Genomic DNA, 27,960 nt, shown 5'->3' on the forward strand with positions numbered 1-27,960 from the left:
AAAAAATGAAGAAAAAAAAACGCATCACCTCCCCTGCGCAGTAAGGTACCCACACATTGCTTTACTTTTCAGTGCCTCACCTCCCCTGTGGCCCGCATTGTCTTTGTTTTTGATGCATCCCAGGTACTTTGTGCCCAAAAGATACAATCATTGATTCCTATGGATTAAGACTAATTTCAATCTTTAAAAAGTGATATCTTTACTTGTGTATGTTGGAATTTTGACATTTTGGTCTTGTTTTACTCAGATAAATACTGGCTATTTTTCTAAACTGGTGTGGAGTGCTTTGGTGGGGGGGTGTGTGTGTTTGTGTGGGTGCTTGTGTGTGTATACACACAAATACTTTACACATTGCCTTTGAGATAAGCCAGACTGCTCATGCCTAGCTACTAAGGGGGTGAGCAGGGGTTATCTTAGCTGTGTGGCTCCCTTACCGTGACTAGAATGAGGGTATCTACTTGGACAAGGTGCAACCCACTGCCAACTAGAGACCCTATTTCTAACATTCCTGATTGGCAGTATATTGGATCTCTTTTGCTGTGCCGCAATGGATGTCCAACCTCGAGGCAAAATGGTGAGGGAACTACTGCACGTCCAGTTGTGTTGTGAATGAATTATATAGTACTTTAGAGTATCTTTACTGGTGGAACTAAAAGAAAAATGGTCCTAGTCTTTTCATCCAATATGATTCTATTGTGTGCATCCTATGTTCCGTTGTGCCCCTTTGTGTGTGTGCTCAACACCAGTCTTGCAACCCAATTGGTACAAAATATGGACGTTGATCTGCAGATGACCCCACTGAGGGTTAATTTCCGGTGTTGTCTCATGAGACTACTATTGCTTCAGGATGCTGTTTATGTGCCATTCTTTTCTTTCGAAATGGATGCTCTGGCTCCAGCATTGCTTAATATTGGCTGTACTACAGCCGACAGTGAACAAGATGCAACAACCCTGGCATCAGCTGAGGGCAAAGACCATGTTTGCTCCTTTGATTTGCTCACCGAGGCCATTGTGGTTCTGTCATCTGCAGAAGCGTGGTCTGTCTTGGATTCTATTGACACTAGTAACACTGATGACACTTTGGGAGCCTCTTTTGATTTTTTAAATTTGGCCCTTGTTTTATTAAAGTATTTTAATTGATACTATGTTCTTAATTGCCATATTTTTAAAAGGTTGTTTGCTTTGCTTGCTGAAGTGAACATTTTATTTATTTTAGCTTAGTTTTGTTAGGAAGTGTCTCTTCACTGGCAAGGGGAGGGTGTTGAGGCTTTCTTGGGCCTGCATTGGTCCTCAATTTTAGTTAGTTTTATGCTTTAGTGGACATTGCTTTTAGCAACGATATTTCCCATATTTTATGCTTGCACGATATTATTCCAAGAATACATTGTATCTGTTGCTTTTTAGTTAGCCGTTCAACATGTTAGCTGTATAATCTGTTCAAGGCTAGAAACATGGTACAAGATACTCTAGGGCTTGCATGGCCTGTTCGGAGACAGCTTCTAAAATCTAGACATATCATTACATCAGAGCAGTGCCTCTTCCACAGGGTGGTTTTGAAGATATAAACAGTGCATTGCCCTGGAACGAATGCTGTGTTCAATACCACTTCATCTGGCAGAGAAGGACTGTCAACGCTACTCTAGACCAGCATCTTTCCTCAGCTCACCAGGTATGGGGGTCTCGGCTATTTTATTAGATCAGGCAAAGGGTACACCTTCTATGCTCTCAGATTGTAGACAGAGATAGGTAGGAACATATAGGTCTAAGATCACCATGGTAGGACTGTTTATTCTTTTCCCCATGTTAGTAAGACTAGTTACAATGTTTTGTTTCAGCTCCCTTATCACAGGTCATTCTCTCTATGCAAGAATATGATCATTTCAATAAATGTTTTAAAACCTTATGTATATCTTTCTTGTGTTTACCCTGGGCATGCATGAGTGAAACAACAAAAGAAGTAAGATCTGTTTCCACAACTTATTTGCGAGTCTGACTGTCATGTTCAAGGTTGCTGTAATCATCTGTTATCCTGGGAAGGATTGGGGTTCAGGTGAGGCACTGTGTGCTAGCTACGAATTGGGTTGGTACTTACTGATGGTGTGGATGGACTCAGTAACTTTGTCCAGAAGTTCTACCGCCCTAATTCCCAGCCCTACTTTTTAGCGGGAACCATCTAACACCAGCCTTATGTTGATAGCCCGGGAGACTGCTGCTGGAGGATTGAGGGTGGGGGCAGGAAGGTCCACTGTCCCTGTGGTCCTGGAACCAGTCTGCTGGATCCCTGACCCAGAAAGAACTGGGGTGCTTGCTTTAGGGATGGTGGGCCTTGACGCCGCCTATAAGTGACCCCCGAACAATGCCTTGAAAGGGGCAAAATTGTTAGCGATACTATCTCACAGGTGAGGACACATCGAGGGAGCATGGCTGTCCGCCTCATTAAAATGGCGAAACCTGTCAAATGGCAATTCCATAAGCAAATGTTTTAACGTCATCTGAAAAGCCCATGCGTTGTATTAACGTGTGGTGTCAGAGACTGCTTTGCCTAAACAGTAAGTAGTGTCCAGGCCTGACCTCATCACACAATTGGCTGCATCCTGGCCATCTTCATTGGTTTGCCCCAATTTCAAATGGAGATCTTGTGGGACTGTTTTTCTTCTTTTTTCTAAACATTTTTTATTAACTTTTTTGGCAATACGGAGGATAGTGATCAGGAATGTACATTAATAAAAGATAAATACAGGAGTAACATCACAGCACCCCAGCTCTAATAAGCACATCTTCAGCTTCAACAAATATCTGTACAAAGACAAGCTACTTGTCATACCTTGTAGAAATTAATAAATAGAGAGAGGAGGTGAACTAGTACATGGGGTAGGAAATATGTGCCATCAGGGATAACGGAAAGTAGAAAAATTAACTGAGGGGTGATGCTGCGGTTAAGGAGGATCGGGCTCAAGCATCCGGGTAGGGTAGGGTAGTGGGGACCCGGTTGAGTATCATTCACCAGTGTGGGTGATTCCCCCAGGGTCAAGTATTCTAGACTATACCGCCATGCTGTTCGGGGTGTTTTGGGTTAGTCCTCCTTGGTGGAATCACTGTCCGACATCTATATTAATTGCCCTGTATCATCTTTGAGAGGAAAATCCTGTAGGATCATGTCCCACGGTACTGTGTGGTCAGAGCTTTGTAGCCCTTTCGGCACCTCGATTTTAGTATTGCCCACTCAGAAGTGGCGCATTTGGTTAATTCTTTTCCCCAGTCTTGGAGTGTGGGCCTTCTAGGGCATTTCTAAGACCTGGTCATTTGGAGCAGTGAAAGGATCAAGGCTAGGTTTGTGAATCTCTAGGTGAGCACATTATCTTTAATTAGTTCATGAACGTCACCACCATTTCTCAGTAAAAAGTGTGGGCTGTACATCCCCATATCATGTGGAAGAATTCTGTTCCCATCTGCTGGCAGTGGGGGAATGATCCCTGTGTATCAGGGGATATCAGGTTACTGCCTTTAGGTGTAATTTACACCCTGTAGATATAATGGATCAGAACCACTCGTAACCATGCAGATGATGTGCCAGTCCTTGATCATAAGTGCCTGATTCATGTCTTGAAACCAGCGGTCTCACAACTCGGCCAGTGCACTCTGCATCTGTGCTGACAGCGCTTTGTAAATGAGTGACCGCATGGGATTGGCCAGTGATGGAGAAAATAGTCTACGGCCCTTTATTGTCCAAGGGTTTTTGTCCATCCTCCCCCCACGTTTGGCACTATTTTCCTGATGCTACTGCCCCATAGTAGCACCTGGTAAGCGGATAGGGTATACTCCTCAATGAAGTCCATGAAATCTCTCAGATTCCCTTCCTCGTACCAATCTCTGAGTGTCCCCATGCCTTGTATCTCCCTGTCCCCTAGCAAAGACCAGGTCCCTTGTGTGGGAGGTGTAATAATGCTGTTAGGGGGAGGTCTTTCATATGGGGGATTCTCACCTGTGCTCACTGTAAAGCCTTGGCTGATACAAACTGTATGGTACCCAGTAAGAGTATAGAGTGGCCATTACAGAGTCATTTTTTAGGATTAAGAAGAATGGTCAACAGAATGATATGTTTTGGGATAAAGTGTACCTCAAATTGGCATAGTCTCCCTCCTTACAATGCTGCCAATAAGACGCCATTGTTGGGCCGCAATATAATAGAGTTCTAGGTTCGGGACTGCTAAACCACAGGCCTAGGGTGGGGACCTGAAGTTTGATGAACGCCACTCTATGACATCCTGTTCAACAGGTGAGTTAGGCTGTCCATCTCACAAAAGATGGACTCTGGGTGCCAAATTGGAAGTGCAGCAAAATAATGTAGGAGGGGAAGAAGAAAAAACATCTTCGACAGTGCGAGACTGCCCACCACAGATAAAGGCAGGGTCAGCCAGTAACGAATGGAGGATTGAAGGGATCATAACACCAACCGCAGATTGTCCGCTAGAATGTTGGTCACTGTGTGGTAGATACGAATCTCTAAACAGCAGAATGGATTTTGTTCCCGCTAGAGCTCATCTCCTACCTCCACCAAAGTCACCTCAGCTGTGTGTATAAGAAACACATTCAATTTATCCCACTTAACACAGAGACCCAATAAGCAGCCATAGATCTCAAGGGCGCAACAAGCACACCCGACATCCAAGCATTCGCCTCCGAGGTATTCTAACAAGTGGTCCACGTACAGGGAGATGTAGAGGGTGTGACCATCAATCAGTATCCAATGGTAGCATCGGCTAGAGCAGAGCATCAGGGCCAATGGCTCTATTGCCATCATGAGCCGTGTTCATTTCTGCAGAGAGATGAAATGCCACTCTCAGTTCTGACACCAAAACTACTGGGGACGTATATAAAAGCTGTGACCAAGTAAGGCAACCACTTCCCCAATCCCATGCTGGTCGTGTCAGCATAAAGAAAGTCCAAAGGCAAACAATCAAAAGCGTTCTCCATATCTATGGAAATCTCTAGCACTTTAGGATAGTCCTCCAACGGAGTACTGAGGATGAGTGGAAGCTGCCGGAACGTTAGAGATCATGCTGTGTGCAGGTATAAACCCCATTTGATAATATGTATATGTTTGATAAGATGGGGAAGCAGCATGCTAACTAGGATTTTGCTATTTTATAGTTGACGTTTAATGCAGAAAGAGGTCTAGAAGACATCACCTGGTCCCGCTCCTGCCCCTAGTTGAGTAAGAGAACTAGTAGAGCTTCCCCCATCATGGGAGGTAGTTCCCCAGTCATGGAAAAAAAAAGTCCTCTTCCCGAATGCCTCCATTGTTTTCCACTCTCTGTCTGGGAGAGAAGTGTGAAAATAATTTAGGTTAGGCCTGCATTAATAGACTCTGGGAAGTGGGATGCTGTTAGAAAGGTACGATCACACAAAGCAGGTGTGTGACGATAAGATACCTGACTGTGCCCGGACGGATAGGAGCAGAGCTTGGCTAGGCCCTGAGCTCAACCCCTGTGGGTGGCCAACCACCCACAGACGGTCAAGACCCCATTAGCAGGTAACCACCTAAGGACCTTGTTATAATTTATGTTAATGGCTTATGTTCCTTCGTCCAAAGCACCCTTTATCCCTGTAATCTTTCACTAGACTATGCTCAGAGTTGGTGATGAACTGTTAAATAAACTTACCCTTAAGATGAATAAAGCATGATTTGCCTTCCTAACACTGTTTGGCAACAAGGATGATGTCCAGAGGCTTTCATCACAACTCCTTTGGTTCACCAATGGCAACTTTATCTGCTGCAGCCGTGGAAAATCACCCTGAGTTTTAGATTTTTGGAAAAACTTACAGTGAGGCACTTTCTATTTTCCTTCTGGTGTGAACCTGCTGTGCAATGGGCAGATAATGATCAAACTTTCCAGCAACCTGACTAGGAGATAAGTGTTAGGTCTGTGTGCTTTGTTCAAAGCTGTGCTTATTTCTTGCATGCCACCCTCAGCTCTTCTCACCTGATATATCAGTCAGGATCTAATTTAAACTGTGCAGCACTTGATTCCTGGTGTTTTTGATTTTCTGACTGCTACTACAGTCTTTGTGGATATGCCATCACAGGAATCGTTATGAAAGTCTGTCCAGCAAACAGTTTTCATTTTTCCCTGAGACATTGTCAATGCACAGGAGCAACCTGTGACCCAAGATGTAGGAGCGCCGCAGGAGAATCTCCAAATATTGCTACTGTGAGATAGCGACTTCTAGTTTTCACATGTTGAATTACCACAGTAGTAGCATTTACAGTCCATATTACCAACATTTGTCCCTATTGTAGAGCATCCAGCTTCACATTTGTGCTAGTACTGGTCTTCACCAAGTCCTTTTGAATTCCCTTCTCCTTCCACCTTAATTATATACTAATAATGGAACTCTGATTATACTGCAGCACTACTCAAACCACATTTTCGGTTCTTCACCATCAGGAAAGCTGAGGAATATTTTGGGAGCAACATTAGTATAGTATTAGAGAGACATACATTTTTTGGCAGAACTCAAGGTAAATAGCAAAGTGTATCCATGTACACTGTTGCGTTGTGAGGGATATCCAATACGTCTGATTTTGGACAGCTATTTTATTTCCTGATTAGGGACGAACTTGTTTGATGTGCCAACAATCCTACGGTTCAAGAGAAATTATGGGCAAAAAAAACCAAACCCGATTTACAAGATGCTATAAACATTGCCAGAAGTATCAAGCACACAGCAGGGTGCCCAAAAGAATGAAAATCTCAACTGAAACTATAAGCAGTATTAATGAAGTGAATAAACCAGAGATTATGTTCCACAAGAGAAAACACTCTGAACAACTTGCATAATAATGACAGAAATAAATGTTGTTGATGAGGAAGCAGTACTCATCTTGCAAATCACCCCAACTGTCAAGCAAATTATGCTTTTTGACGCAAATGCGGAAAAAGGAGCCACTTTGCCGGGGTTTGTAAAGCTCAATCCAGCACCCAAGTCAGTTTAGTTCAAACTCCAACAGGTGACGCACGTAAATATGTTTTCCAAGTGGTGGAGATTGAAGGAAGACTCAAACTGCCTAGTTGTAAAATTATGCTGAATAATAAGACCATATCTGTCATGACGGACTTGCGCTCTCCCTTCACTTTACTTGATAGTCACTTGTTTAATCAAACGGGGACGCGCGTTCTGCAATCTCAAAGAAGGACTGCTGCTGGAAGCCTGGGGGCGGGGCCAAGACCACTTTAAAAACCACATAGCGCCCGCTTCGCGGGACGCGCGTTCTGCAATCTCAAAGAAGGACTGCTGCTGGAAGCCTGGGGGCGGGGCCAAGACCACTTTAAAAGAGGCTGGGCTGGGCCATACCCCTTGGTCTTTAATTTTTCCTTGTGTTTCTTAGGGGTTTAAGTGAGAGTTTCCCCTCTTTCCTTTATTCCCTTTATTTAACATGGGGAAGCGTAAGGCGCGTACCAGTCCTGATCCTGCAGTGGTTAAATATAAAACTTTAAAACTTAATAGAGTAACGCAAGTCCACACAAACTGCGTCTCCAGAGAAATCAATGACTTAATCGAGGAAGTGGAATCTATTCTTTAAGAAAAGGAGGGTAACGCCTGTAAGAGACTGAAACCAGGGACTCTACTTCCTTTTTTAACAACAGGCACTAACATTTCTACCGATGCCCAGTCTTTGAAAACTTCTGTGCAAGCTCCTGCCTCATTTAGGCAGCTGTGTTTGCCTAAATCCCCATCTCCACCTGGTTCAGTGGATAATTTGGGTGCTACTTTCTTGATCCTATCCTTTGTGGCATTCCTTGTGTTAATCTGTTTTCCATTTTGGACCGTTCTGATTTGGTGGGGGATAAATAACCTTTGATTCCTCCACCTCTCATCACTCTTTGTGACCCTCCAGGAGAAGATGTGCTAACAATAGTCTCCAGTTTAAAACGAGAAGTTGGGGAGTTGAAGGGTCTATTGTTTGAGGTTCTCAATCTACTCAAAAAATCTGACTCATCTTCTCAGTCCACTTCGATTCCAGTGCCAGCACAATCTTCCTGTCCTCTGGATCCGGTTGCTTTGCCAGTTACTTCTTCATCACTTGGGGATCTCAATAAGGGCCCCTCCAACTAGCCATCTCATGGGAAACATTTGGCCATGTCGGCAGTACATTCAATATTTCCTTTCTCTAACTCTGACCAAATAGTGGCCCATTCCGCTCATGTGCCTAATCCAAACTGTATTTATTTGTTCAATGTCCCTCCTCTCACATCTCATACCAGAGAAGATACTTCCTCCCTTATCAACAAGGTGTCATACTGGATCCGCCACACTAGGGGCTGTGCCTCTATTATTCATTCTGATATTGTCTTTGCTTCTCGTGTACGTAGCTGTCGAGGTGGACGTGACACCATTAAAATTACCCTTGCTAATTCTGAGCTAGTCAGGGGACCTTTGCAGATGGAAGCCCGCAACATGTTAAGAACTGACTTGGACATACATTTTAGAGAACGCTTGCCTGTTACTGACCAGAAGATCTTGCCCGCTCACCCTTTTAGGCCTATGAAAAATCCCTGTAACGTTCCAGTTTCTGCTGCCATGTCTGGTCTGTTGCCTTTTCCTGTTGATGGGGCTGCTTTGATCCACATTCCTAAAGGTGCTGATACTCAAGACCCCGTTTTTTTAGGGGACACATCTGTCGTGGATTGACTACGCCCCCCTAATTCCTGTAAATCTAGTGTTCCATACGAGTTACCTCAAAGATCTTCAATTAACCTAGGTGGTCCCATTTTAAGTGCTTCATTCTGTATTCCTACAGCAATAGCAATTCCAGTTCCGGACGTTGATTCTGGCACGTTTATTTGTAGCAGTCCATCTCCTTCAGGGAATTTATTGTCCTGGAACGTGTCAGGTATCAAGAGCAAATTGGTTGACTCAGAGTGGGGGGCTTATGTTGAATCTTATTCCATCTGCATGTTTCAGGAAACTTGGGCAACAGATGGTGTGTACAGGCAAGGCTACTGTTCATTTACAAAAAAGGCAATTCAATCCTCCAGGGGAAGGGCGGTTGGGGGCCTATGTACCTGGGTCAAGCTGTCGGAGATGGGCAAGGTAAAGGAAATTGCTGTTGACTCTTGTGACATTTTAGATATAGCAATACAGCCAAGATTTGGTATCCCTGTGTTATGTATCAATTTCTATAACCGACCACGCCCTTCTAATCAACAGTCTGACACTATCAATCTTCTGCACAATCTTTTATCTGAATTTCATTCTAAATATCGTATCATCATTGCAGGTGATCTCAATGTCCAAATTGAACTTGGCTCAGCTTTTGTTGAGTCCACTCAGGCTGAAGATGAAGTGTGGAATGTTCCCCCGCTTCTATCTCAACCTATGCCACTTATTCCCTCCCCTAGGGCATCTCAGATAATAGACCTTGCACTTACATACGGCCTTCGTTTTGGAAATGGCCGATTTCCAAACGATAATCCTGCTAGGCCCACCTTTTTCAGAGGCCACTATAGCAGTTTATTGGATTATGTTATTCTAGATTTACGAGTTTGGCATTTCATAATTAATGTAGAGGTGGGTCTTCCCCGTACTAGTGACCATGCCCCCTTGCAAATTGCATATAAGGCAGCCCTAGTTTCAGTGTCTGATCTGCCCACTGTTTTGGTTGAATCCAATCATATGCTGGAACTGTCCACTAATAGGCGTGCTGTAAAGTGGCCCTCGTTTCTGGAATCTAACTTGTTGAATAACAAGCTTGGCGCTATGGTGTCCTGTCAACAGCTTTTTGAGGACTCCATTGTATTAACTCCTTCAGAAATTATGTCTTCCCATGCAGCTTTTTTTGCGGATCTCAAGGAGCTGTTTACCAAGCCTTTTAAAACTCAATTAAAATCTTCTGCACCCAAATGTAAATGGTTTGACAAAAAATGCCGGGTGGCCAAGCATCTTTTATCTGAAGCCTTAAAGTTAAAAAACCGGGATGCAATTATACATGCGAGAAGGAACTACGTGTCTACTTGCAAGTTATCGAAACTCAAATATTAGGATCACTTATGGGAGTGCCTGGCGGAGGCTGTTAGTACTCGCGATGTCAAGCACTTTTGGACCTTGGTTTCGCGTAGTGATTCTGCCCTGTCATCTACTCCTGAATGTCATATTGATTCAGGAACCTGGTTCTCCTATTTTGGGGAACTGTATGGCTCTCAGTCGGATTTTGATGAAACTCTCATAGATTTTGCACTGTGCCAGCCTGAAATGCCGCCCTTTACCTTAAAAGAAACAGAGTTGGCAATTTGCGCTCAAAGATCTGGTAGGGCCCCTGGCCAACATGGTATTCCTTCGGATCTGTACAAATCAGATCTATCTGTATGGACCCGGTACATCAATAGGGTATCGAACACTGCTATGGCAACTCGATCTTATCCGGTCTCGTGGAAGATGGCAATTATTGTCCCCGTTCATAAAAAAGGAGACAAGAGTTCCCCTGGGAATTATAGACCTATTAGTTTACTAGAGAAATTGCAGAAAATCTTTTCGTACCAGTTGTTAACTAGACTAAAACACTGGATAATGAAAAACCAGGTCTTAAGTCATCTTCAGGCGGGCTTTAGGGACAAGGTCAGTACCATCGATCAGATCTTCCGATTTACTACCATCAAGTGGAAGATCGTAGACACAGACAAAGGCCACTTATTTGTGGCCTTTGTTGATTTGAAATCTGCGTTTGACCTTGTCCCGCGTGCCAAGCTCTGGGAGGTCCTTAGCACTACTGGTGTTCGGGGTTCTATGATTAATATTATCAAGGATCTTTATTCTGACAACTGTGCTAAAGTCCGCTGGGGTGTCACTGGTGACCTGACTCCAGCTTTTTCAACTGCACGTGGTGTGAGGCAAGGGTGCGTTTTGGCACCCACTTTGTTTCTTTTGTTTATTAATGCTTGTTTGCCATACCTCTTGGATTGCCAAAGCGATGCCCCTAACTTGGGCGGGCAGAAGCTCCCTTGTCTTTTGTTGGCAGACGATACTCTATTACTATCACATACTGCTATGGGTCTTTCTAGATTGCTCTCCAGATTTCTGGAGTTTTGTACTGACCATGGGCTATCAATTAATTCAGCAAAAACAAAATACATGGTCCTTGGGGACATTAGGCATAAAATGAAAAGGCCTGTATATTTAGAAGGTGTTCCATTGGAAAGGGTGGGCACCTTTGACTATTTAGGCATCAAAACAAAAAAAAGAAAATCAAACTTTCAAAAAGGAAGGATACAAGTTGGAGCAGCCTGACATTAAATCTGGGGGTATAATAGCGATTCCATTCCCCTACTAGGCATGATTCAAATGAAGATTTCATTCAAGGGGATGTCCACTATTGGGAAGGTTTATGTAGCCAAGAAAGGGTCTACTTTACTTGGCTGGAAACATAGGAAGGATCTGGAAGTCAAACTAGACTGTTTTATTATTGGATTAGCGCATTAGGCTTCAGTCCAACGTGAAAGCAGCTGTTCATGAAGTCCAACCCATACCACATCTCATGCATGAGCCTCTTAAAGAAGAGTTAAACAGACTACTTAAGCAAGACATTATCAAACCTACAGTAAGCTCTGAATGGTTGACTCCTGTTGTTATTGCCCCCAAATCCTATAGGCGGGACATCTACCTCTGTATGGATTGAGAAAATTCAAACAGTAAGACCTGGGTTGATAAACACCCCTTGCCAGGCATACATACATGAGATGTTGAGCTTTGTTAAGGATGCTTACTGCTTGAGTGTACTTGATTCGTCCTCAGGGTATCCCCCAAGTGCAGTTACATACTGATTCTCACCCACTCACCTCCTTTATAACCCTCTTAGGAGCTGCTGTTGTGGATTTCAAAAGTATCATGCATAACATTCTTGATGGCATTACTAATGTCTTGTGCTTCCAAGATGATATTCTGATTTATGGTTCATCAGTAGTGCACCAACACCGACCAATAAAGACGAGTTAGGATCCTTTTAGGTCTAGCTGAATACTATGCAGGGTTTGTTGTTAACTTCTTCAGCAAGGTTGAACCCCTGATATCATTTAAAGAAAAAAAAAAAAAAAAAAAAAGAGACTAGTTCTCCCAAGAATGTAACTCAGCTTTTTAAAGTTTTATACAGTCTCTCTCTAATACCCTTCCATTGGAAATTTGATGTGTCCAAGAAAACGTTTCTTGCAACTGATGCTAGCACCAAAGGATTAGGTGCCACCTTAACACAAGTGGTGGGTGGAGGTAAACTAATAGTAGCATTCGCCTCAAGAGTTTTGGGAGGGGCCGAGTGCAACTACTCTGTTGTTGAGTGCGAGGCTCACACATGTATCTGGGCTATCAATCTTTTCAAGTTCTTCTTATGAGAGGTTCCTTTTATTATCAGAACCAACCACAAATCTTTACCATATGTCTTCACAAATAAAAGTTTAGACCATACAAGACCCAGAATTTCTTGCTTGTTACTAGGCCTGGAGGCTTATAACGTTAAGGGTAAATATGTTTCTGGTGATAAAAATGTCTTGGCAGATCGTTTGTCACACCTACCACCTAAGGACGATCGTAAGGATAAGATTAGATTGGTCGATCTCATGGGTCTGGAAGAGGATGAGTGGAAATGTTGGTGAAATGATAAGGTCCGGATCCGGAAACGAAGGTAGTGAGCTACCTGTCAGTTTAACCAAATATTAGTAAATGAGACATTAACTTAGTATTGGTAACAGAAACATTTTCAGAGCCACAAGACATTCCCCCATAGAGCTATGAGGTACAATTGTGGATCTGCACACAAAGGCCATTGGGGAGGAGTCTAACTAAACCTATGGTCAGATCTAGTTACAAGCGGCCTAGTAGGGTCTCTATGATAGAGCATAAGGCTAGGTTTTGATACAGCAGTGCAGCATCCACAGTGCAGCATCCAATAAGACCACAGTGGTGAGAAAAACACTCCTCTTCCCTGAGGACGTCTCCCAGGAACCATGGGCATAAATTGCCATGGATATTATAGAACCATAGATGAGAAGGGTTTCTCCAAAAGATTCATAGTAAGTGTAGGAAGCTGGCTCTGTATATACTATATTAAAATGAGATGTGTGTCCCCAGAGGCTAAAGTAAATAATCTTAATGCTTTCTTTTGTGGTAGTGTGGTCGAGCAGTTAGGCTCATCAGAGGGTAGTGAAAAGCATTTGTTGTACACACACAGAAAATAGAAGAAGCACACACTCCATGACTTAACTCCAGACCAATGTTTTTATATAGCAAAAATATATTTTTTTAATTAATTTTTAGAACCACAAGATTCAAGTTGCAGGTAGGTAGTTCAATAGATTCGTATTTCACACATGTATTAACAGTACTTTGAAATTTATCAGTCATACAGTTTTTGAAATATTGGCAATAATCTGTTTTAAAAATGGACACAGTAAACTTTTCAAAAACATTTCCTGGGGGGTAGAAAAGTTAGTTCAATTTACAAGTACGTAATAGACTTACAGTTTCAGTCTCTGGGTGTTAGGAAGTCCACCGGTTGGGGTTCAAGTTAACCCCAAACTCCCACCACCAGCAGCACGGGTCCGGCCAGTTGCAGAAGTCAAAGTTGAGCAAACTTAACGTGGGCTCCTATGGAGATAGGGGTACTTGGAATTAAGCCTGCCTGCAGGTACGTACCCACGGCACGGAGGGCAGACCAAGGGGGATTAGAGGAGCACTGGGGGAGCTACAAGCGGGCACCAAACATACCCTCAGCACCACAGGGGCTGATGGGTGCAGGGTGCAAATAGGACTTGAGGCTCCCAATGCTGGTCTATGAGAGGACCCGGGGGGGTCACTCAGAGGCTGAGGCGAGGTCCAGGGGGTCGTTTCAGGCAGACCACAGGCTGGACAGGGAGGAGGGCCGCCTGCTGAATGTTGCTGCACCGGAGTTCATGTTCTCCAAGGCCTGGGGGCTGCCGGTGCAGTGTGTCTTTAGGCGACCGATATCTTAGCCTGGAGCTTTGCGGTCAGTGGGGTCCTTGGGACTCCCTCTGCAGGAGTCATCGTGGACGGGTGGAGAGGTTAACCCAGGGTGGGCACTTGCTCGGAACCACCTGGGGATCCTCTCTAGCTGGTTGGGTTACCTGGACACGGGCTGTCAGCGTCGGGTGCAGAGTGGTTAGGACTCACTCATTCGTAGTGCGGTGGGAGCCCTTGGTTTATTCTTAGACCGGCTGCTGTCCACGGGAGTTCTTGGTCCTTTTGGGTGCAGGGCAATCCTCTGGAGCTTGGCATAGATCACTGGTCCCACTGGATGTATTGCTGTTCTTTTGCAGGTTCTTTGAAGCAGGAGACAGGCCGGTAGAGCTGGGGCCAAATCAATTATCTTCCTTCTTCTCTGCTGGGGGTTTCAGCAGTCGCCCTTCTTCTTGTCAGGTTGCCAGGACTCTGGTGAGCTAGGTTCAGGGAAGCCCTTAAATACAAGAATTAATAGAGTTACATGGGTCAGAGGCAGTAGCCAATGGGTACCCTCCCTGAGGGTGGCTACACCCTTCTTGTGTCCATTCCTTTTGGGGAGGGGGACGCAGACCTAACTCTAATGGTCCCTGTCCTCCAAACTAAGATGGAGGATTCTGCAGGGAGCGGGTCACTTCAGCTCTGGACACCTTAGGGGTGGTCCTAGCTTAAGTGGTCACTCCTCTTTGGTTTTCTTCAGTTTCCCACCAAACTTGCTGCCAAAAGTGGGGCTTTGTCTGGGGTGGGGTGGGGCATCTCCACTAGCTGGAGTGCCCTGGGGCACTGTAACACTAGGCCTGAGCCTTTGAGGCACACCTCCAGGTGTTACAGTTCCTGCAGAGAGGTGAAGCACCTCCACCCAGAGCAGGCTTTGTTTCTGGCCTCAGACGGCACAAAGGCCCTCAACCCATTGTCTGCTAGTATCTCTAAGATGCCCTCTGTGTGCTTTTTAGAATAAATACAACACTGGCATCAGTGTTTATTGTGCAGAGATGTTGGATACCAAACTTCCCAGTATTCAGTGAAGCCATTATGGAGCTGTGGAGTTCGTAATGACAGACTCCCAGACCATATACTTAATATGGCCACACTGCACTTACAATGTCCAAGAATTGACTTAGACACTGTAGAGGCATATTGCTCATGCAACTATACCCTCACCTGTGGTATAGTGCACCCTGTCTTAGGGCTGTAAAGCCTGCCAGAGGGGTGACTTACCTATGACACAGCCAGTGTTTTGTGGGCATGGCAGCCTGAGAGGGATGTTATGTCGACTTTGCCTTTTTCTCCACACCAACACACACAATCTGCAATGACAGTGTGCATATGTTTGGTGAGGGGTCCCTTAGGGTGGCATAACACATGCTGCAGCCCTTAAGGACTCTCCCTAGTCACAGGGCCCTTGGTAACACCAGTATCCTTTACAAGGGGCTTATCTGTGTGCCAATTGTGGAAACAATGGTACATTTTTAGGGAAAGAACACTGGTACTTGGGCCTGGTTAGCACACTCTCAGTCAAGTCAGCATCAATATCAGGCAAAAAGTGTGGTTAGGGGGGGTGGGGGAGGGTTATCTGCAACAAGTGCCAGTTTCCTACAATAAGCATGAATGATTATCATTCTCGTTTGCTTAGAATAAAATGTGTGCATAGTGTTACCACACTCATTTTTAATGAGTTCCTTCATGTAGCATTTTACAATGAAGGCATTCCCAAGGTCCTCATCATGGACAACAGGGTACAATTCACCCTGGACCTCATGAAAAGCTTTGTCAAAGAGATGTCTATCAGTCACCTCAAAGAACTAGAATATGTCTCTACCAGATAAATCATTACCGAAGGTAAGTAACTTGTTCATCTGATAGAGACTTCTAGTTGCAGATTCCTTACCTTAGAATAGATACCCAAGCAATGCCATCCTCAGGGGTGGGCTGCAAACCAAGATCATACTAGAAAGTCCTGCAGGACTGAACGAAAGTAACTGTCTGCAGACCGGACAGTCCAGGCAGTAATGCTTTGTAAACGTGTGCAGGGATACCCGTGCTGCTTCCTGCCAGATATCCAGGACAGAAACTCTGCATGCTAACGCTATGGTAGTAACAGTTGCTCTGGTGGAATGAACGCGCAAGCCCAAAGGGGGTTGCTTCTTTGCCAAAGCGTAGCACATTTTGATGCAAAGTCGTACCCATCGTGAGATGGTATGCTTTTGCACCGCCTTCCCTTTCTTCGCACCCACATATCCAACAAAGAGTTGATTGTTCACCTGGAAGTCTTTAGTACAACTGAGGTAGAACGCCAGGCGCTCTTTTTGGATCCAGGCAATGGAGTCTCTTCTCTTCATGAAAAGGATGTGGAGTAGTGTAAAAAAGTAGGCAAAGGGATGGACTGGCCTACCTGAAAAGGTGTAACTACTTAGGGAAGGAAGGAGACCCTTGTACGTAGCACCACTTTGACAAGGTGAAGAGACTAAAATGGTGGCTTTGAAGAAAGAGCCTGAAGCTCACTCACTTTACAAGCAGAGGTGATGGCAACAAGAAAAACTGTTTTGAAACTAAGGAGCAGTAAGGGACAATTGTATAATGGCTCAAAAGGAGCACATATCAAGTAAGTAAGGACAAGACTGAGGTCCCACCGAGGCATGATAAACTGAGCGGGGAAGAAAAAAATGGGTAAGTCCCTTAAGAAATCTACCAACAGTAGGAGACTTAAAAAGGGAAGGTTGATCAGGCAATCTAAGAAAAGCTGAGACATCCGATAAGTAACCTTTGAGGGTGCCCAAACCACAGCCCTGCTGGGCTAAAGAAAGGAAGTACAAGAGAACCTCCGAGAGAGCAGCAGAGAGGGGATCAACAGACTTGTTGGTACACCATGCCACAAATTCATGCCAACAACAGGCATATACCATTTTGGTGGAGGAACACCTGGCTGCCAAGATGACATCACAATCTTCGGGTCAAAGGTCAAAAGCAGTCAACTGCTGCCGCTCAATCTCCAGGCATGATGGTGAAGACTGGACAAGTTCGGATGGAAAATCGCCCTCTGTTGCTGCGACAGAAGATCCTCCCGAAGGGGCAGTCTGACAGGAGGATCTGTGGCCATGCTCAGTAGCTCTGGATACCATACTGTCCGGGCCCAGGATTACTTGGGCCCGGTCATTCTGGATATTCTTCAGAACTCTGGACAGACGAGGTATACGAGGAAAGGCGTAAAGGTGGCCGGAGTTCCACTCTAGACAAAAAGCGTTGCAGAGCAAGTGCCGCCTTGGAAACTCCAATGCACGAAACAGCTGACATTGCGCGTAATCTGCAGAGGCGAACAGATCTAACCAAGGCTCTCCCCAATGCTGAAAGAGACCTTGTGCCACCTCCAGATGGAGTCGCCATTCGTGATTGGCTATAAATAGACGGCTGAGTTTGTCTCCTCTGACATTCAGAGAACCTGCCAGTTGTTGAACCACCAGGTTAACGCCCTGATGTGCCAGCCATGTCCAGAGGCACAGAGCCTCCTGACAAAGGGTCCAGGACCCTACTTTGCCCTGTTTGTTGCAGTATCACATGGTGGTAGTGTTGTTCATGAACACCTGCATCACTTTCCTGTAGAGAGATGGAAAGGAATACTTTTAATGCAAGCCTGACTGCCCAGAGCTCCAAAAGATTGATATGGAGTTCACACTCCGCTGGAGACCAGAGATCTCTGATCTCCACATTTCCCATGTGGCCGCCCCATCCCAGGAGTGACGCGTCAGTCACTACTATCAGATCTGGTTGGGGAAGGGAGAGGGATCTTCCATTGACCCAATCCTGATACGAAAGCCTCCTCTGTAGACCTTTTGCAGTCCCCTTGTGATCTGGACCATGTCTGAGAGATTTCCCTGATAATGCGCGTACTGGAACTTCAAGTCCTGCTTCAGAGCCCGCATATGCCATCTGGCAAGTGTCACTAGCAGGATTACATGAGGCCCGGAAGTGTCAGAGTCATTCTCACCAAAAGCCAGGATAGAGGCTGAAATATCTGAATCATAGCCTGAATATCCTGGACTCGCTTTTCAGGAGGATAGGCCTGAAACTGAAATGTATCCAGAACAGCTCTGATGAAAGGGAGCATCTGAGAGGGAGTCAGGTGTGACTTCCGAACACTTATAGTGAACCCCACGGTGTGCAGGAGGTTTACTGTAGTCTGAAGGTGGGAGATGACTTTCTGGGGTGTGTCCGCCTTCAACAGCCAGTCATCAAGCTAGGGGAAGCCTGTAAACCCCCAACCTGCACAGATGAGCGCCAACCACTGCCATCACTTTTGTGAACACCCGAGGGGCACTGGTAAGGCCGAAGGGAAGCACAGTAAATTGAAAGTGCTCGTGACATACCATGAATTGTAGGTAACGTCTGTGGGCAAGCAAGACAGGGATATGGAAATAAGCGTCCTGTAAGTCCAACGCTACCATCTAGTCTCCTGGGTCCAAGGCAGACAGGACCTGAGCCAGGGTGAGCATTCTGAACTTCTCCTTTTTGAGGAAGAGATTGAGGGCCTAAAGGCCTAGGATAGGGCCTAAACCCTTGTCATGCACCAGAAAGTAGCGGGAATAACAACCACTACCTACTTCTGGCTCAGGGGCCCTCTCTATGGCTCCCTTGGCCAAGAAAGCCGCTACTTCTTAGCAGAGAAGTGCCAGATGGTCCTTGGGTAAGCTGCCGTAGGATGGATGCATGACCGGAGGGGCAGTCTCGAAGGGGAAGGAGTAGTCCCTTTGGACGATCCGCAAAACACGCCTGTCTGTAGTGATGGATTCCCAGTGGGGCAGGGGATGGCGAATCCTGCCGCCAACTGGCCCGGACTTGGGGGGTGGGGGGAGAGAACGGACTAGGAAGGCTTCGAGGCTGCAGCAGGGTTGGGAGTGGACTGGGCAGACCTCTGGTTGCCTGTCCCACAAACCCGTGGGATTTCACGTCCCTGGCCATGCAGGGGCTGAAAAGCATGGGTGGCACAATGAATGGGATAGGGACGCGACAGGGAGCCCCTCCCGCGGCCATGAAAGGGGCAAAAGGCAGTCTGTTTGGGAAGAGGGGCAGTCAAAAGGCCGAGGGACCAAGCCATAGTCCGGGAGTCCTTGAACCTCGCAAGCGCCGAGTCTGCCTGGTCTCCAAAGAGACAGGTGCCATCAGAGGGCATGTCCATAAAGGTCTCTTGGACATCCCCTGAAAAACCAGATGTCCTCAACCAGGCGTGGTGACTCAAGGCCACCGTTGACGCAACCGATCTACCCAAAGTGTTGGTTGTGTCCAGCCCACATCGAATAGTGAACTTTGCTGCAACTCCCCCATCAGCAACTGCTTCGGAGAGGATAGCCTTGGCCTCCTCGCATATCTGAAGCAAGACGTGCACAACTGTATCTCACAGGGACTGAGTAGAACGGCCCAAAAGGCATGCGGTGTTCACTGAATGGAACGCCATACTGGAGGAAGAAAACATTTTCTTCCCAAGTTGGTCCAGTCTCTGATTCCCTATCCGGAGGTGCTGAAGGAACTGTGCCAGTTGACGAGGGTGCCTGAATAACAAGGCTCTAAGGCTTATCATGTTCGGACAGGAATTTAGGGTCGTTCTGGGCGGGCCAATGGCGGTGAGCAATCGTCCTATTCACAGGAGTCCTTGTGCTGGGCCTGGCCCAAGTATCCAGAAGAACATCAGTGAGGACTTCATTGAAAGGAAGGAGAGGCTCAGGTGTGGAAGCCCTGTGTTGAAGCACCTCCATCAGGAGATTAGACCTGACTTCAACAGTAGGCAGTTAAAGGCCAAGGACCTCAGCCACCCTACTGACCACCACAGAATATGTGGCTCCCTCTGCCGTAGCCACGGTAGGAGGAGAAAGCCTGCCAGCGTCTGGAGAAGTATCTAAACCATTGGCCTTGCCCAGTTCCTGTGCCCAGTTAATGTTGGGGTCATCCTGTTATTCATAAGGGTACACGGACCCCTCCAATCGTTCCCCGAATTCATACCCATGTAGAAAAGGGTCTGAGTAGACCCCATCGAAGATGAGGGTGGATTCAGCCGACGTCGCTCCAATTCCGAGTCGTCAGGTATTAGGATCAGGTTGACGTCGATCCTAGACACAACCAATGCTGGAAGCGATGACCGAGGTGGCGCTGGAGAAGGTCTCAATAGTATGATCAGTGTTGGTATGGATCTGGTAGCGGATCCGGTGGGACCCTTGGAGGCTGGAGCCAGCAACACGGAACCCGAAGGGCCCCCAGCCGAATCCCCAGGCCCCAAAGGCACAGGAGGGGGGTTGGACTGCCCAAATATGAGATGCATGGTCTCATAGAATTCTTTTAATTGGGCAGGGACCGCTCCAGCTCCTGAAACGTTGGTGAGGGTTGAAGCAGGCTCAGAAGTAGGCTTCGAGGACTGAGGCCTAGAGTGTCAACACTCCTCCCGAGTCGCATCAGCCGAGCGACGGGGTGAAGTTGAAGAATGACTAGTCTTCTTCAACGACTTCTTACCCGAGTGAACTGATGACTTGGAGCACGACGAGTGGTGGTGAACCTGCAAGCGGTGTCAAGACTTTTCTCTTGATCGAGACAAGGAGGGATGCGGAGTTGAGCGCTGGGCCGCCATAAGCTTGAGGGAACGCCCTCTCAAGGCCTTTGGGTGCATGGCTCGGCACTCGGAGCACGACTTTGGGTTGTGGTCGCGCTCTAGGAACCACAAACATACCTGGTGCGGATCCGTCACAGACATACAGTGACAGGCCTTGCAAGGCTTGAAACCGGTCTTGGGGACATTCTCGGTGCAATCACTAAAAACTCAACAAAAGTGTCAAAATTAATCAAACAATTACCAGGGTAGCTCTCTCCAGATCAGCCCAGGGTGTGGAAATAAAAGAACTAATGTCACTGCGTGTATGTATGACTCCCGACGTCATCACGCAACCACGACGCCACCTATAGAGTCCACCAACACCACCTGATGACAAGCAAGAGTACTGCTCGAAGAAAAATCTCTGAATCTAGTCTGGCGCCTGGGGGAAATTCAAAGGTAAGGAATCTGCAGTTAGAAGTATCTATCAGATACTGCCTTATACTGCCTAAAGCAAATGGACTGGTGGAGAGGGCAAACTGCATGATCAAAGAGTGTGTCCAAATAGCGTGAGTCTATAGAAGAGGTTTAGAAAGCTCTAGAAGAACTTTTAAGGGCTTACCGTACCACACCAAACAGCGTCACAGTGATCTCTCTGTTGTTGTCTCCGAAAGTGAAAGAAGCTAATACTAAAACATCCCCATCTGGGTAAAGTGTAGCATCATTACTGAAGTTGCTAGAGGGAAAATCATGGAAAAGACTGAAGTTAACCAGTCCAGATATAAGCCAAGAGATGACTCTTACAAGAGTATAAAAAAGGTTCGTCCTGGGGATTGGGCACAGATTAGTCTTCTGAAGGGACACTGAGAAGACTCAAGTGCTTTCTCTGTGTCTCGTCAAGTTTAAATAGCGGACATGTTGTTGTTGTTCTGGACAATGGTCAAACATGGTGTGCAGACCAGGCATTTAAATGTAAACACACCAACTGTAAAACCTGACCCACTACTAAAAATGATGATCCAGGGATCTGCAATAGCAGATTATTACTGACCTTCAGGAAGGTCCCTACATGGTATCATGTTCATGCTGCAGGTTGAGTAACAATTTGTACTGATGTGCTCCCATCTTGCTTTCTCATGTGATATAGGCGAACTGTACTTTAAAGTATTACTCTGGTTTATACCTCTACCTCCCTTACCCCTCTTACAATTTTACTTACAACTGTAGTTCCCTATCGAAATGCTGTAGTTATAATTTATGTTAACTTGGTAAGTTCCTTTTTCCACGAACCCCTTATCCCTCTTACCTTTTAGAATGTTCCTTAGAATGTTGACAGCTGCTTGCCTGACATAACTGACTGGGTTGTCAGAGTGTGTGATGAACTGTTAAATAAACTTACCCTTAAGAAGGGTAACACATTCTTTGTCTTCATAATAGACCTCCACCCCACATACTTCCCTTTTTTATTGTTTTCCTGATCCTGCAGGACAGCTAATATATCTATAAATTTCGAACCTTAATTTCTCAAAAACTACTGAACAGATTCACACCAAATCACAAAAAGCACACTTTCTGAGCAAAGAAATAGCTTGATGGATCCCCTCAAAAATTTTCAGAAGGTGGATGAACTGTATATACAACCTTGGCAGTTGTTGGTGCAGCCTAAGCTCTGGTGGTGCCAGACGATTGGAGAGACCGCTGTCAACATTTAAAATTCAAACTTCCTTCTCTCCTTTCAAGGAAGGGTCAGCACCTTCATGGCGGTCCACAATAAATGTATTTAGGCAAACTGTGACAAAAACATCTACGTATTTCGGCTGTAAAATAGCCTTGTTCGTGATGATCGATATCATGAGAGGGCCCACCCCTTTCTTGCAAGGAGAGAAGGACATTTATATACTTTATACACACACACACACAGACAATAAAAGAATCACACACTCTATGACTTAACTCCAGACCAATTGTTTTTATATAGCAAAAATATATTTTGTTAATTTATTTCTAGAACCACAGGTTTCAAGTTGTAGGTAAGTACATAAATAAATATTTCACATATGTATTAATAACACTGATTGGAATTTGTAAGTTTATTAATAAATGGCAACAATCTGTTTTAAAAATTGAAAGTGTAATTTTCAGAACAGTTCCTGTGGGGAAGATAGTACGTTTTACAGGTAAGTACAACACTTGCAGTTCCAGTCTCCATGGGTTAGGAAGTCCACAGCTTGGGGTTCAAGTTAACCGCAAACACCCACCAACGGCAACACGGGCCGGCCTGGTGCAGAGGTTAAAGATGAGGTAAATTTAACATGGGCTCCTATAGAGCATGGGGGCACTCGGATTCCAATCTACTTGCGGAAGTACACCAGTCTTTGGAGGGTAGACCTGGGGCTTTAGAGGAGCACTGGGGGCCCAAACGTAGGCACCAAATACACTCCCTCAGTGGCGCAGGGGCGCCGGGTGAAAACACAGTGTCGGGCTCCCAATGCTTTTCTATGAGGGGCCCCTGGGGTCACTTAGATGCTGTAGGCTGGGTCCAGGGTGTCGCTTGTGGAAAAACACCGACTGGACAAGTAGGAGAGCTGTCTGCGTAACGTTTCTGCATTGAAGGTCGGGTTCCCCAAGGCCACGGGGCTGCAGGTGTAGTGTACTTTTTGGCATTGGGTATCTTCGTCCAGTGCTGTCACAGTTAGGGGAGTCCTCTGGACATTGCAGGCGTCATCGTGGGGGACAGGAGAGGTCAACCCAGGGTGGGCAATTGCTCGGAATCTCCAGGGGATCCTACCCAGTGAGTTGGGCCACTTGGTCACTGGCCATGGGTTTCGGATGCAGAATGGTCAGGACTCGCGGATCCGAGGAGGCTCTGGAGTCCTTGGGTGTTGTTTCTTCTTGGACAGGGCCGCTGGAGTTCTTGGTCCTCTTTGATGCAGGCAGTCCTCTGGAAGCTAGGGAGAGGTCGCTGGACCCACGTCACCTTTCATTGCAGGATTCTTTGAAAGCAGGAGACATGCCAGTAGGGCTGGGGCCAAGTCAGTTTTCATCTTCCTTCTTCTCTTCTGGGGTTTCAGCTTAAAAGGTCCTTCTTATTTCTTCTTGTGAGGTAATCAGGAATCTGAAGACCTGGGTTCAGACGAGCCCCTAAATCCTGGATTTAGGGGTGTTACAGGGGTCAGATGGCTAAACCCTTCCTGTGTCCAACTCCCTTTGGGGCGGCACACACCTAGCCCTATTGGTTTCTGTCCTCCAAACTAAGATGGAGGATTTTGCAAGGAGGGGGGGTGGGGATAGTCATCTCATCTCTGGATGCCTTAGTGCTGGTCCTAGCTGAGGTGGTCACTTCTCCCTGCTTTCCCTAATTTGCCCGCTGGACTTGCTGCCAAAAGTGGGGCTTTGTCCGGAGGGCGGGCATCCCACTACCTGGAGTGCCCTGGAGGACTGTAACAATAGGCTTGAGCCTTGGAGGTTCACTGCCAGGTGTTACAGTTCCTGCAGGGGGGGTGCAGACTTTGTTTCTGGCCACCGAGAACACAAAGGCTCTCAACACATGTGGACACAAACTCGTTGCTTAGTGGCAGGCTGGCACATACCAGTCAGTCCTGCACTAAAGGATTGGATAAAATACAGGGGGCATCTGTAAGATGCCCTCTGGGTGCATTGTTCAATAAATTCAAAACTAGCATCAGTGTGGGTTTATTGTGCTGGGGCCTGGTTATCAGGATTACAGCACGCTCTCAAAGTTAGCATCAATATCAGGCAAAAAGTGGGGGGTAACCATGCCAACAAGCGCACTTTCCTACAACAAGGTATTTATTTTTTTGCAAAACAATAAAGCCAGACACCCACAGTCTCGGTTTTCTTACAAACATTTATTATCCAGGGCTTCACTTACACTGCAGCAAACGTTAGAGGCTTCAGTATGATACAGTTAAATCCTGTGGCATCTGATGAAAGGAACTCAATCCTCCTCATTTTCAGGAACTTTAGTGGTTGGCAAATGTGGAGAAAATCACTTTTAAGTCTTTGTGCAAAGTTCATAGTACTGCAGGATAAAAGCCCATCCTTTCCCTCAATCTGGGTTCAACATTATGAACTTTCCAGAGAACTTTATTCCTGTACTGTGAAGCTTCTTTGTACCTCAAAATCTAAGGAGCATGTGTGGCTGTACCCTCTCAGTGGGGACCACCAAGTATTGTAATCCCCTTCTACTACACTTGAAATAAAACATAGAAGAGTATACCTTTCAAAGAGCCTTAGAAATATTCCTTTTCCCCAAAATCGAGATGTCTTGTCAGTAGTTATTCCCAAACTTAACAGTATCAATACACCACAACTGTGTCAAAAACTGTAATTTACAGACGACTAAATACAGAGCATAATATAACAAAAACATTCTGATAGTGGAAAACTTGCCATAATGACTAATTTTACATCATTGTAGAGAAAAATCACTGTATAACAAACGACTAATCCAGATTAAGTGGAATTTAAAATTGAAAACAACTTTTGATGAGTTATAGGAGAGTAGGCAAAACAAGGTTAGAGACAGACACTAAACAAGTGAGTTTTGAGATTTACATCTCCATTATCTGTATATTTTATGAAGTAAACTGCAATGCATGTCCTTGGTTTTAATACATGGGTACTGTTCTTGGTTTAAATTTCTGTCCCAGGCCAATAACAACCAATGAAAATTCCTTTGGTTATGAAGACAACAGTAATATGTAAATTAGGGCCTACTTCAAAAGAACTTGGTTTGCACTCCACCTTTATTTGCAGAAGGCCAGAGTTAAAATGTTTCTGTGGAGCTATTAAGATACCACAGCAGCAATGACACTAAAGAGGGCAAAGTTTATCACTGGATGATGGCACAAGAAGTGCGGTGTCTGACTTTCTGTTGGACAGTGCTCTGCTAGTTTCTATAACTGGAGAAGGAAAATTGAGCAAGATAATGCTCATAAAGCTGCAAACATAGGCAATGTAGGTACCATGTCCCTGGCTGGGTAGGCTTATATTGTTCCTAACCGCAGTAAACTGGCAGTTTGTTGAACTGAAAAAGGTCATCTAAAGCAAGATAAAAATACAAACTGTATTAGTGATAAGATAATACTGCAGTCCGTCAATCCATACTAAGCTTGAAGAGGTCGTATGTTCATTAACTGGTGACATTTCATAATAAAAACACAGAAGTTCGTTTTGACAACAATTAAAAAAGTACGAAAAAATATAATCATTAAAATTACCTTAACTCGTCTTTCAGCTTCCAACCTCTGCATTATCAGCATGGTATCCACGTCGTCATCCTCTTCATCATCATCATCGTCATCCTCGTCCTTTTGCTTGGATTCCTGAAGTCGCTTCTGAAACTGCCACTCCAACATGAGTTTGCGTAGACGGTCGTTCTCCTCTGCCGTACGATCAAGCTTGCTCTGGAGGTCATGGATTTCCTTGCTCAGCATGTCAACAATATGCATTTGCTGCTGCTTCTCCAACTTCTCTTTTGCATCACGCTTCCAGGGATCTGGTGATAGGCTGTCACTGGAGGACAGCTCTTCCTTGCTGATGGTGATGTACTGAAGGTCCCTCCGCTCAATGGTGCGGGGCTGCTGTTGAGGTTGAAGCTCACGAATGACAGTTTCCAGAGGGCGCTGTAATGTGGAAGGCTTTTCTGACTTAAATAGCTGCTGAGCTGCAGGGGTGGTGGGTGGAGGCTGAGTGGGTAGCATAAGCGGCTGAAGGGGCATTTGGGGCTGAGGACGCATATGACCTAGTTTCCTCTCCTGCTCACGCTTCTTCCTTTCCCGCTCTTCTTCCAAGCGTGCTTTTTCTTTCTCGTACCACCGTTGATGTTCCTCTCGCTTCCTGCGCTCTGTAGCAGCAGCTTGGGAATTAGTCTGAGAGCTCAGCATGTTTGCAGGTGGTGGTGGTGGAAGTGGTATATCAACCGAGGCTCCTTCGAATTCGGATGGATAGTGCAGTTGTGGGGGTGGGGGTGGGGGTGGGAGAGGGAGGTCTGTCCTGATAGGCTGGGAAACTGACACTGGTGCAGATTCTGTGGGAAGAGGAGTTTTCCAACGGCCTGGACCAGTTCTGTTTGCAGTGGAGTTGGAGGTGGAGGTGGCAGGCTTTGAGGAGTGGTTCAGGTGCTCCTGACTTGACGTGCTTGACTCCACAGATGAACTTTGGTTCGTCCACGTATCTGGTTCCTGCTTTCTATCAATGTACTCTACATCCTTGCGCAACACAGGCTCCAACCGATTTCTTTCTGGCTGGAAAATATGATTATCTTGTAGATCTTCTTGACAGTAGGTATCATTCTAAAGAAAAAATAAATTACAATTAAACAGGTTCAAAATTAACATACGGTAAGTAGTATTCAAAGTATCATTTTGCAAGTAAATGAATAACAAACAGGAGAATGCATTTTTGATGCACAGACTATTACAATAATAAGTTAATAATGAGATGCATACTGCTCAGTGAAATAAATATTCTCTCTGGAATGTTATTATACCCAATATTCTTATTATTCTCCTCAAGGGACGATTTACTCTAATGGCAAGTACACTGTTCCACTCTCTAAAAGAACAAAGCTGAAGTATGTGACACACTAACCATCAATATTTTATTTAGGATTCTGTTAATAGAGATGTGGTGGTACGAACTGCTTTATTTTCAATTTCTTGGGTCTAGCAACATAACTCCAGGAAACTCCCATTGAACACACTTGAGATCTATTTAACTAATGTATTATTGCAAGGAGATAGGGTGGCAAGGTCCTAAAAATCACATTAAACCTAGAAAGAGGTAAAGGCGCTCTTTTCTGTTTCTCTTATGGTTGTTTTTGCAGGCATTCACAGAGAGAACAATAGGAGGTTGTAGTGTTTTACATATCTTCAAATAGTAGCATTTTGATCCTATATTGGTGTCGGAGTAGGCAGCAGTGCAAAACGCAATTGCTCATCAAGCTATATAAAAAGCCCACTGTCCAGCCTGCCAATATGTACTGTTGTAATTAATCGTAAGGCTGATTTTGCCACTGATAGTATCCAAAGTAAATGGCCAGCAATCACATGAACCAGGTTCAGAAAATTATTAGTGGGGCCAAGGTCAGATAACCCAAATTTGAATAAAAATGTAAAATAATAGCAGAAGGAATAGTGTAGTGAAGGCATATCAGTCTGTGAATGGCATGCACTTTGTTCCATTTTAAAACCAGCAAAAAAGCTTTTTTACATGTTTCAACTAATGTTTACAACCTCTGCTCTTTAACAGCCCTGTTCTTGTGCCCCTTATGCTCCCTCCTACCAACTGTCCCCTCTGCACACTCACTTCCACCTCTGCTCCTAGCACTTCTCCTCATGCACTGCCCTCCTCTGTACTGTCTCACA

At 45.4% G+C, this 27,960-nt stretch overlaps 1 protein-coding gene across 13 annotated transcripts in view; it reads right to left on the bottom strand.

Annotated features, from left to right (window-relative positions):
- Positions 1–27,960, bottom strand: part of AFDN (afadin, adherens junction formation factor) — a 1,710,163-nt gene that overhangs the window by 416,917 nt on the left and 1,265,286 nt on the right. For all 13 annotated transcript variants that reach the window (XM_069234921.1, XM_069234923.1, XM_069234919.1 and 10 more), the window contains one exon: positions 25,813–26,886. In XM_069234921.1, coding sequence (XP_069091022.1) covers positions 25,813–26,886 — 1,074 coding nt within the window. The remainder of the gene's footprint in view (positions 1–25,812; positions 26,887–27,960) is intronic.

The sequence above is a fragment of the Pleurodeles waltl genome, chromosome 5 (genome assembly GCF_031143425.1).
Source record: "Pleurodeles waltl isolate 20211129_DDA chromosome 5, aPleWal1.hap1.20221129, whole genome shotgun sequence".
In the NCBI taxonomy this organism is placed as follows: domain Eukaryota; kingdom Metazoa; phylum Chordata; class Amphibia; order Caudata; family Salamandridae; genus Pleurodeles; species Pleurodeles waltl.